Below are 12,494 nucleotides of genomic sequence, written 5' to 3'. Positions count from 1 at the left end.
TGTATATATTACTGCTCTGGTGAGATCTAATTGCTTTTGAAATATGGAAGACAAAGAGGGTGATTACTTGGCTTAGAGAGAAGATAACACTAATGACAGCTTTTTAGTTTTGCATGTGCTTATAAAGGCTAAATCAAAATTTTTACTTCCCTACAATAAAAATATCCCCCTCCATTGACATGACTCTACTCATGCCTGAGATGTAGTTGTTATAGTTATACCCACATGTTTTTGGCTCAATAGCTTTTTATGATCACACTCCATTGTAGCTGGTTCTTTTAAAGACTAAGTCACAGTCTTGCATAAAATGGGAATTTTAAACTAATCTCTAATATGGCTAGAATGAGTAATCAAAATCATGCATTTCCAGGGAAATGGATGATGAAGAGAAATTTGATCCTATAAGAACTGGTATCTGTAATTAGTCCTTATGAAACCACAAAGCATATTGTCCATATGGAAAGATGGATGTTCATGACGTGGTGCCAAACGTACATGCCAAACGTACATCCCCCGTACATGGGGATGTTCTGGGGGGAGAGGAGGAGAGACAGAAGAGTTATTGAACAGAAATGTAGGTTTGTCTGCCATATTTATGAATTCCCCAGCATTACTTCACAGTTTTCTAGCTAGAGGGAAAGTGCGTTGACACAGTCAATGGTGGCCATGTAAAGATGTTTTCTAAGAGAAACATAAGCTATCCCACTGCAAAACTTATAATTGGAGGAGGAAATTTTATACGATTTGTTTTAATGAGTAGGAGGTTGGAAAAAAATTTGCTGATAGGTTGCTTCTGAAGGGTTTCTTGCATCTGTGATTGTAACACTAATCCCTGAGAGAGCTGCAATTCATAAGATAAATCAGTAGCCATGTACAGGAAAGCACAATCAGAAATGCTTCTGTACTGGACTGAAAACCTGGAACGCCAAGACTGAGGAGAAATTTCACAGACTCTGCTCTGTTGAAATAAAATTTAACTATATTAAAAAAAAAATCTCTGTTTAAGTCATGTGGCGATACTTCTTAATCAAAGTTTGGCTTTAAGAACACAGTATTGTCCCCCACCTCTTTGTTTTATTGGTCAGTTAAGTAAAGTAGTTATCTTATTCAAGTGCCTGTCCAGATCTTTCCCTCTATGGCAGGCAGACAAACAGACCTAACATAATGTGACAGATAGATACAAACTGAAATAAAAAAGAAGAGATATGTAAGATAACACGGAACAAAGCAGCCCTCACTTAAATTTTGTTGCATTTAGAATATGAGAGTAGTGGTTACGTTTTGAGAAGCAAATTAGAGAAAAATCAGGTAGCTGAAGTGTCCTAGCTTAGAGACACACGATTTTGGATGTTGGTTCATTTCTCAGAGTTAAGACTGAGCTGTTTCACATTTAAAGGAGGACTTAAATTTAGTTTTATATAGCTAAATCTGGATGGAAGCCTGTTCCCTAGAACAGCTCCATGCTGATAAGTACCTCTGGTTCCTACTTTCTTTCCTTCTGTTCAGCAATGCTTGGCTGCTTCAAGAAGAGGGTTGTAGCCTAGTCAATGGCCTACAGCCTGGCAGTGAAGTCAGGAGCTCTGAATACAAGCCTCTCAAGGCTGAGGAGACATCAGGACCTAAAACTTGCACCTCCTGCCACTAGATTCTTCTGCAACAGAGGGTGAGAAAAGAATGGTGATTGACATCAACAGCTGGCTTCCTCATGACTCTTCTGCTCCATTACAAGCTGGTTCACAAAAAAGGGCATAATTGCTGGATAAAAAATGGATGCTGGCTTCTCCCACTTCCTATTGGCCCCTATGTATTCAGACAGTTATATACTTAGTTTGGGAGAGATGAACAGGATTTTGAAGTTTTTGAGGCACCTCTTTCTACGAGCTATATAGAGAATTCGCACTCTAGCTGTAGGAAGACTGGGTATTCTTTCCTTCTCCTTTCTTTTGCTGCTAACATTTAGGTGTCTAAAATACAGCTGTGCCCAGGCCCAACTAAGGAAGCTAAGACTCCGTCCAGAAAATCCTATATGTTCATCTATGCTATATGTTCTAGTGTATCTTGACATGTACTAAAGAGATCTCCAGTGACTTGAAATGGTAACACTGAACAAGTCACATGATATTTCACTTCTATAATGGTTTTGGCCAGTATGGAGGATTTCAGTTGAAATATTGGGAAGCATCTGCACCATCTAGCTTTAGCCATCCAAATTTCATGCTTTGAATTATCCTCTGGAAATAAAGTTTATCTCTCTCCAGTGATGACATCAGAAATTCAGACTCCTAAACAAAGGTGCTGTGAACTGCATCTTTCTGGAGTCCTGAAGAAGGATCAAAAACATAATGAGGATAACTCCTGAGTAAGTCTGATATTCTCAGGCAATGGATGAAGCATAGTCTTAGGATTTTTTGAAGAGAGAATATCTGATAAATTTAAATGCTAGTTGTACTGGTTTTGGAAGGAATATCCTTGCAGTGAAGTTCTTTCCCTTTCTTTGAAATGTCCTCTGAAAAGCAGAATTCCATAAGTCAAGCTGCTCCCAGAATTTAGTTTGGAAGCCTCCATTTTAAAGGGTTGAGTGCATCACCTGATACTAACGATTATAAAGACTCACTGACAAAAGTAAAAGACTACTGTAGGCAACAGTAAGACAAAGTATTTGAGTCTTTGGTCCTCACATTTTAAACCTTTACAGTTTGTTGTCAAAGCAGGATTTCTATGAGATAATTCATGACAAGCAATATTCAAAATTTTGCACGGAAGCTTAGCTACTATATAATGATGCTGCTACTTCTCACACAAGTTATTCTAACACTGGAGCTGAGAACCTACCGTAGTTGGAATCGGTGACTGGTTGCAGTGTGCAATCAGCTTCCAATACTAGCCAAAAGCAATAGCAGCCAAAACCCCCTATCAGTTCATGCAGTAAATCCAAACCATAGAAAAATCCTTATTACAGCAAGCAGTTAAGACATTACAAGCTTCTAGGTGGACATATTTCAGAGCTGCTTATTTTGATTTAACGAGAATATATTCTACATGGATCTAGGCTTGTGTAAGTTAATAGTCTAGCCTGGAAATAGTAGTAGAAGTCTTTGGAGATTCAGCCAAAAAGACTGAATAAAAAGACCTGAACAAGCAGCAGTCATGAAACAAAGTAATATGGAATCTATAAAGAAAACATAGTAGCTTCACAGATATTACTAGTTGTCATGCTACAAACACAGCCTTTAATAAATCATCTTCATATATATAATTTCAAAACAAGAAAGTACATCTATTCTTTTAGTCTGAGGCCAAATCCCGATGCACCTGAAGCTTTTTCACTAATAATATAGCTTTAGGCATGTTTCAGAATTTGGTCCCAGAAAATATCTCAGGAAAGAACTAAGAGAATCTGTGATTAAATGGAATGAGACATCCAACTACTGAACTTTTCTGTTTGCGTATCTTGCAGAGCTTTCTGCAAGACCATCTTAAACTAGAATATATGGAATTACTTACTGTGCAAAGTGTCTCAAATGTCTTTTCGGAGACAAAGGATCCATCAAGACCAAAAAGAAAAATAGATGCGTAAGAAAGCATCCCTCCAAGGATAATAAGGTTGTTCATGTAGGGACTGGACATCTTTATTAGTCTATGGACAAAAGGTGATAGTGCATTAAAGAGGAAAGGATTACTGCTAGGCTATTAGAGCAATAAAGAAGAGCTTTTTGTAACCAGGTAAACAGATAACCCTTCTTGTAGAACTCCATGAAATCTATAGGCATGCACACTATTTGCTGTTTTATGAAGCCTAGAATTGTTTCAGGTTTTTGACTGTTTAGTAAAAAGATGTCCTATTTTACTGATGGATTAATTGGCTAGGGTTAATGTTAACAGCAGACAGAGAAACATAAATACAAAAATTACACTTTCCAGACAGTATAAAAGAACTTGTCTTAACAGATAGAAAATCTGTTTCAATGTGAATATATTACACAGTGATTTTAATTAAATAGTTCTAAAATATCATCTTTCTACAGTTTTAACATTTTCCTTATACATATATATATATAGATGACAGACTCTACAAACATGGCATTTAAATACCAAAGAAATAGTGAAAGGCCCCTTCCAACCCAAACTATTCTATGATTCTGTGATTCTATGATAGAAGTAACATGAATGCCTTACTTCTGATTTCTGTTTTTGATGTTGAAGAACAAGAAAGCACTGGCCATTATCATTCCTAGGATGGTGAGGGCAGAGAGGATGCTGTAGAGAGGCAGGGAGATCTTGCGTAGCTCCTCTTGTATGATTGTTTTGTCCTTTGGAGGCTCAAGTCCTAGAATTACAAGAAGAAAAAAAGGCTAAAGCTCAGCTAGATGTAGAATTTCTGTAAGAAAATTTGCTTCTCCTAAGTACTATACCTTGATTTAGCAGATTTAGCTAAACTGTGAATCACATCAGTAGCTGATGAAATCATTGACTTTGACAGACATGTGTTAGTCACATTGATTGACAAGAAGGTTTGTATTTCTGGAGCAGGTAAACATCCTCTTTGGAAGAAAAACACAACAAAATCCTAATCCAGAACCCCATAAAATATATGCTAACTATCCTCGTTTTAAAGTGTAAATAAACACTAAAATGCATACTATGACTAAAGTTTACCAGGAGGTTATGCTTTCCTGAAGCAAGTGACAGAGCTATGAGTAGAAAACAGAGGGCATCGTTTCTCTGCATACTGTCATTATCACCAGGGCAAATTCAAACGGCCTGTCTAGATACGTGCCACAGCTGGAGACCAGCCTTGGTGTGGCATCACTGGGGAAGGGACTGACAGCCCCGGGGGGCTAAAATGGGGTCCTGGGCTGTGGGCAGGGTGGGGGAAGTCTCAGGACGGGGCGGGGAGGCAGGGCTGTTGGTGCCCTCAGGACTCTACAGAATGGAACAACATGGAAAAAGGGGTAGCAAGGGTTTTATAGGGACAGACCCACTTTGCAAATCCCTGCAGATGTGGGCTTGAATGTGTCTGAACTTAAAAACTATGTTTAAAGCCATGTGCTGGATCGACAGTCAGCTCCCACTAGTTAAAGGCTTCTCGGTTTAATGAGAATTACTTTCTGACATGGAATAAAGCTCTGCATTCCCTACTTCCCACACTCCATTTTACCTGCTTACTAAATTTTTCCTTGGTGCAGGGGATTGGCAAAAGGCCTTCTGCACCACTGCCTTCCTTCAGAAAGGGGTTTGTGTGCCCTACAGTGCCTGAGCCTGTCCTTTCACATCAGCTCTCCATGGGGCTGTGAGAATGACCACACGGGGCAGAGCAGCTTCGTTTCACAAAACGGCTGCACGGGCAGAGCTCTGTGGACCCACTGATCACCGAGCTGTAAATAACTGACTAGCAGCTGCCATAGCTAAATTTTGCATTCACTCTTCTGCTTTGCACCTAGAAGAATATTCAAGGCTTTGTACAAGTAGAGAGAATTTTATCCATACCAGTCAAGGTAAACAATTCAGACAATGGAAACTTGTTATCCTTTGGTCTTTATGCCCAATATTTCTGCAAAAAAATTTCCTTTCAGGTGATCACAATAAAGTGACAGTCAAGGGACCATTTGCTGATTTGATATTGGAGAAAAGTACCTGAGATGTTCCCCTTTTCCCCTTCCCACCTCAGAGCGTACCTTTACCGTGCATGACACTTCACAAAATTAGGCAGCAAGTAACAAGCCAAAAATACAATAAAGCACATGCCTGAATTAAAAGAACTAATATTAAAGAAAAAAGAAACCACCCTGCTGTATCTAAAATATACAGAGTATGTTGATGATTTGTACTTATTAAACAACCAGTGATTCTATAAAATGTATTTTCTTATTTGTGCAATGGCCATTCAATTCTATTGTTTCTAATATTATGAATTATTGTCCTCTTGTGTGCAATTTTATGCAATGGTTTAAACAGGGTTATATTTACTACTCTTCATTTCAAATACTTAAAGTTACTAAGTTTTTTATACTGCCTGGAAGATGTAACAACAGTGTCCTCCACACCGTATACATGACTGCCTCAATGAAAATTTAAGGTGTGTAAATGGAGAAGGTTCACTGTGACTCACATAATGCATCTTAAGACAAACCTAAGACAGGCTATGGGTGGAAGGAACACCAGACACAGTCAGAACAAGAACTAGGAGTCTGATCCTGAAAAAAGCCTGAACAGCGAATTTTTCCCATCATCTACTGTCCATAAAGGCATGGAGTTATGAACAAAACCTGTCTCCTGTTACTTGGTTCATCCTGCTTATATTCTCTGGAAATTAATGGTATTGAATCAGTATTCAACTACACCATCAGTTCCTCCCTGCAGCAGAAATAATCTGCTGGGTCCCAGACGTTGGCAACTGGGACAGATTCTGTACTCTTGATTTCCAAAGCCTCATTCTCCAGACAGATGTGAGAAGTGCATGTAGCTGTGCTCTTTTAAGTGCAGCAAAGGATACCAAAAGGAAAGGTGGAAAGCTCCAGCAGATGGACAAGCAGTCATGGATTAGATCACTGCAGTGAAACTCCAGTCATGCTCATGCAAACCTTGGGTGCTGGGACACTGGAGGCAGATGTAGTAGAGCACGGGCTACAGCAGCCTCATAGTCATCCCCCACTCCCCGGGGAAATCACACAGATCTCATGAAGCTGACTTTACCTTCCATTACTGAATTGCACCATAGCAGAACTCAAGATTAAATCTTAATTATTACCTTTAAAAAGAATGTATATGTCTATATTCAACAGGAGAGTCCCTTAAAAATTCATTTCAGCTGACATCTGGCTGCCATGATGATATGCTCAGAAAGGCGTGGGCATGCCCTCACTCCAACTACTGTGAGGGCAGAGGAAGTCCCCATGTTAACTTTGGAGCTGCCTGGGGAAAAAAAAAGAACTGCAGGAAGATACAGCAACACAGGCTATATGCCTGCTGTGGACCTTGGGAGTGCTGCTGGGCTGAACACCCTCTCTAGCCCTGTTTCACATGGGCCATCTTGAAGCTAGCCTTGGTATTCTGAAACCGTATTTTCTAACTGCCTAACAGACACCTCCCAAAGAAAAACAACCACCTCCTTCTTGATTGTGCAAACATAGCACATGAGAGCATCCTTCAGGTGAAATGAACTGGGGGAGTAGGAAATAGAGATGAAATTAGAACACTATTGGTTGGGGGAGATGAAATAGAATACATATCTGCAGCTTGTTGAGATATCAAAGAACGTTTGTGTACACATATAAATTTGAATTTGTCCTGGTCACTGGAACAAAAAACAATTATACAATATCAAAACCTTGTGATTTTCTTTTCAGAATTCTCCTTCTATTTTTTTAAGCACAGCTCAGTTCCCTTTCTCTTTGTACAGTGTCATAGCTTTTTGTTATTAAAAATCCTAAAATGGTTCTTTAACAGCATGCAGTCTTACAAACTACATACAGCTCTCCATGTCATACCTGTACCTCTTTCTAGTTTTTTCTCCTACCTTGGAACCTGATACTGTTGTTGATTATTTCCAGTTTGTCTTCCACAGCATTGTACTCTCCCACCTTCACTTCCTTCCTTTCTGCAGAGAAACAAACAAGAGTGATTGTTTATGGCAGTTCACATGTTCTCAATTATTTAACTGATTTTGCCTTCTCTTTTGACAGTACATCAAAAGGAAAAGAAATATGCCTGAAGTGTATGAATTATTAAAGCAGAATGCCAGACAGCTAACATCATTAGAAGAAATATTTCTGCTTCTTTAAAGAAACGCAAAGTATTTTTAAGAACTCATTTGCATAATCAGGGAATTGTTGTTACTGGGCACAGGCATCTCCAGCTTAAAGATCACACACTTACTGGCTCACACCACGTAGGACATTTTGCCGGGAGAACAGACATGGCTAAATCACACATTCCACTCTCATTTAAACAACTAGGACATCTTGCTTAGTGAAGTATTTCCCAGGGGAGTTGTAGTGGCAGCTTCCAGCCAGTATGGAGTAGACTGGCTAGTTAATAGGTATGCTGGGAATCTAATCTCTTATTCTGACTGGGAATTAGCAACTCATTAGTATCCTGACTGCAAAACATACTATGTTATATAGTTAAAGCCAATGTGCACTTGAGCTAAAATTTTACTATTACTCTCATCTGCTATTTTGGGATTATCGTCACATATATGGCCTTCTTGTACCTAATGAAGTAGAATAACGCAGATATAGGAACTTAATTTGTTTGGCTGCTGCCTTGGCCGCAGTAGCTGGAACTCCGGCACACATTTGTCCCACACTTCTGATGACATCTGGCATCAATTAATTTCTGCTATTTCTGTTGGGGTTTTGGTATGTCTTAGAAATGCAGAAACTTACAAAATTATCACTTTTACACTAAAACTTTCACATTTTGATCAGAGACTTACAAACCACAGGCACATTGGCTAAAGTTTTCTTTGATGAGCTGGCTCAGCAGAGCCAAAAATTTCCTTTCAGGCCTCTATGTCTGGGCATGCACAACCCAATTTACATTTAAATTCTGAGATCATGACCCTATTTGTGACACTGATTTTGGGAGCTGATGATCTTGAACTAGATGGCAAATTTGAAAAGACTGTATTTCACCCAATAGCTCCACATTAACCTTTTCTCCTTTCTCACTCAAAGTGATTGTGCCTGTTTAGCTCTGCTGAATGGAGCAGCTAGCTCCATTTTAGTAAAATCTACAGGCTGATTAATACTAATCTGAGAGCTCACAGGAGGCAAAAATTTTCCTTACATAAACCACACTTCTTATTGTTAAAATTGTTTACACAGAATTGTAGACTGGCAGAGATACCTAAGCATTTGCTATACCCCCATCAAAAGCTGGAGTTTGCAGTTCTGAAAACTGATTTGCCTTTCACATGAGCATGATCCACTTGCGGGGCCCCAAGACTAGTTTGGAATAAAAGTGCAATCCCCTGGTCTCCAGCAGCAGTTTCACAAAGCGCATCCACAGAGCATTACGTAGTCTTAGAAGTAAATATAAGTTTATACTTCCTGTCACCAGCTGAAAATTCTCTGTGAAATAGATATATGCATAAATCCTTGACAGTCTTAAACAATAAAATCTTCCTAGTAGTCATCTAAAAGCTAAAATTGTTACTGCTAAAAACTGAACCAATTCGCTTCCATCTGCATTTGTAGCATGACAGCTATTACCTGTAGATCTAAAACATCAAAACACAACCTAGAGAGAAGAGAGACAAACACCAGGATGCATACTGACATACAATTTGCGTGTTAGATGCCAGATAGTCCACAAGCATCTACTTATACCAAATGGGGAGGACACGTACCTTAAGTGTTGCTCTAGCCACAACTTTACAGCAACAGGCTAAAACCTGACAGCTCTGGTGAACAATGAAGAGAAAAGAGTAACTGCTCCACAAACATGTCTATATGGAGTGGTTACTGGGACTAGATTAGATGCAAGAAGCACGTAATAGGTGGGGAAGCATACACAAAAGAGAGCATAAATCTGTGGTCTACTGATTAAGGTACTGCAATTGAGAAATTTTCTGTGTTTGCTTCATGTGACATACAATGCCATTCTTTTTCAACATTTATAAATTTTTACATGGCTTCCTTTACAGATGAAGTAACACTGAGAATGTGCCTATGATGGTAACTGCAGTGTAGTGCAATATAGATGAGGTAGCCTACAGGTAGCTAGCCTGGGTACCAGGAGCTAGCCCTTGTAGGAATGGAGCTCGGTAGAGCTATTGGGAGAAACAAACTTCCTTCCATGGAGGACTGAGCTGAAGAGCAAGACTCTTTTGGACTTAGAAACCCAAGAGTGGGGGAAAAAAAAGTGTTTAGTACCAGGAACCACATTATCAGTGCCTTGTCCCTTACAAATGGGAAAGGACAGTTCATAGAGCGCATGCCAAGGTTTATTGAAGTCAAGAAAAGCCATAAAGATATTTGATATCTTAAAGTAGTTACAATTGTGGAAAGTAGTCTATGAGGGAAATAAACCGTATTTTTATTGAGAGGAAGGATATACCATCCATATCATAGTATGATTACAAGAGTGCTGAGGGGGAGACACAAATAGTCCTTGGGCTTTTTTGTACTCCAGCAAGGAGTACAACTACAGCTGTTGGTTTTTCAGTTCCCCAAGCACAAGTGGTGATCAGTGACAAAGCCACCTCCAAATAGTAATTAAAGGAAGCAAGAAGGCAGCAGTATGGCACTCTCTGCTCTCTAGCACAGGCAGTGTAGCTAAGGATGGGGCTGCAGGCTCTACTTTACTTTTCTATATGCCATTCCCTCGAGTTCCCTTTGGAAATTCTGAATCATTCAAGTCAGTATACTGTTTGTATAACGTAGCTCATATCTGTCAAAATCTCTGTGTATTCAACAATAAAATACAGGATGAAGTGGAACTCCTTCAAATAAATACACCAACAAAGTGCTTTACACAATATTCAGAATACAGTGTTGGCTTCTTTCTGTAGTGTTTTCATTATTTTTAACTTGATCTTTCCATACTCATGATGGAGAGATTGTATTGAAACCCCCCTGCTCAGGTTAAAATGGGGAAGAAAAATATGAGGGAAAATATACTTGTTTTGTGAGATAATGTTTGTCCATACCATGACAGGAGTGATGTGATTTCAGAACTTGAATCTGCAGCTGTTCTTTCACACAGGAACAAAAAAATGCGAAAACTAACCAACCCAAAGGAAACCGTCCCAGAAATAGGCCACTGAAAATTATGTCTATCTAACAGGATTAATAACAACTAATCCTTGTCATTAATTAATTGTCACAGAATAGATTACTGCTATAGCCAAGATGAAAGCCTTCTGCCAACAAAGAACTGAAATACTCTTAAAGGTGAATTGAACTGTTTTCTTCTACATGTTTTATTACAGAATTTTACAGTCCACTTTAAGCAACTCCAGACAAATTGATACACTACCATTTAATTAATTGGGCCATATTTTACAAGTTAATGCAACAGATTTTTGATTGCACATCAGGTAGTTACATGTTCTTGTTGAATAAAAGCAAAAGTAATCCTGCAACTGACATCAACTAAGTAGAATGAACTTACCAAAATACACAACAGTGTTATGATTGCCAGTATGACTGATAACCTCTAACATTGAGAATTTTCAGATGAGATTATGCTTAGTTTCAGTTCCTTTCATTATATGTCATAATTTCCATTTCCACTACATTTTTATAAGTGTACTTATTCACACCTCATGAAGATGGTTTCTACTGAGAGATGTTTAAGGATGAGAGAAAGCACTTGCAATGCATAAGAGATGGGACAGAATGATTTCCTTGTTTTCCTCTGTGTAGACAATGCTGGCTAGCTCCTAATGACACTAAAACTTTGTCTATATCTAAAGCTTATAGCACCTTCAAGTATGTCAGTCTGACTGAAATAGTACAAACAGCCTTAGTGGTGATGCAGTTAAGCCAATATAAACACATTTACACTACTATAATCACCAGTATAATTTATGCCTATAATAGTAAGGGAACCCTGAAATAAGACAGTATCCTACGAAGTTACAAAAATAGGTATATTGATATGTGAATGCATTCATGAACTCCTACACATATAGCTGATTATACTGATGTATAAAACTATGTCTAGCCCACCAGAACAAAGACAAGTTAACAGGTCTGCCCTAACATTACCGTGGTGCCCAAACCACATGGCTGTAAATGAGAATTAAGGACATCAAAGCTCTGAATAGCTTACCGTAGCTTGACACTACTAATACTTTGTTATGTCTGCAGCTCTTTATAAAGTTAGAATTCCATGCAAACTACAAAGACAAACGTGCAAGTGATGAGTATTCCTTTCCAACAAATATAAAGTACATTTTAAAGCAAATTTAATAATTTACATTCTCCAGATAAGCTAAGCGTCACTGAGGTTTCTCATCTAAAGGACACTTAGGCTATTCTCACCTTAGAAGCAGCAGAAAAAAGATATAACCTATAGCTGAAAGCATACACAGTACTGAGGTCTTAGTTTGTCCTGAAAAAACATCCCTGCATAAGGTGCTGCCTCCATGTCTCCTTCTCCTTGAAAAGTTTTTCAAAATTTTTTTATATAGCTCCTCCTGCTTCTCTACTCAGGAAATTATCACTGTACTCCCTGAAAACCTTCCTCTGACATCAATTTAACAGTCCCTTCTCCCACTCTTTGTCAGCTGCCCCTCTTGCTTAACCATCGTAATTCAGTGGGAGTGATCAGATGCTTAGCACATGAGAAAATCTTGCCACTTATTCAGCACTTAGCAGCCTATAGAATCATAGAATCATTAAGGTTGGAAAAGAACTCTAAGATCATCAAGTCCAACCATCAATCCAACACCACCATGCCCACTAAACCACGTCCCTAAGCGCCTCATCTACACGTCTTTGAAATACTTCCAGGGATGGTGACTCAACCACTTCCCTGGGCAG

The 12,494-nt window shown here is 38.9% G+C and overlaps 1 protein-coding gene across 1 annotated transcript in view; it reads right to left on the bottom strand.

Annotated features, from left to right (window-relative positions):
- Positions 1-12,494, bottom strand: part of GABBR2 (gamma-aminobutyric acid (GABA) B receptor, 2) — a 486,323-nt gene that overhangs the window by 166,433 nt on the left and 307,396 nt on the right. The window contains exons 9-11 of the mRNA XM_009334967.1: positions 7,517-7,597; positions 4,177-4,327; positions 3,505-3,637 (exon numbers count right to left, since the gene is read on the bottom strand). Of these exons, the coding sequence (XP_009333242.1) occupies positions 3,505-3,637; positions 4,177-4,327; positions 7,517-7,597 (365 nt within the window). The remainder of the gene's footprint in view (positions 1-3,504; positions 3,638-4,176; positions 4,328-7,516; positions 7,598-12,494) is intronic.

Source organism: Pygoscelis adeliae, unplaced genomic scaffold (genome assembly GCF_000699105.1).
Source record: "Pygoscelis adeliae isolate BGI_AS28 unplaced genomic scaffold, ASM69910v1 Scaffold312, whole genome shotgun sequence".
Lineage (NCBI taxonomy): Eukaryota > Metazoa > Chordata > Aves > Sphenisciformes > Spheniscidae > Pygoscelis > Pygoscelis adeliae.
This window is presented reverse-complemented; position numbering and strand designations above follow the sequence as displayed.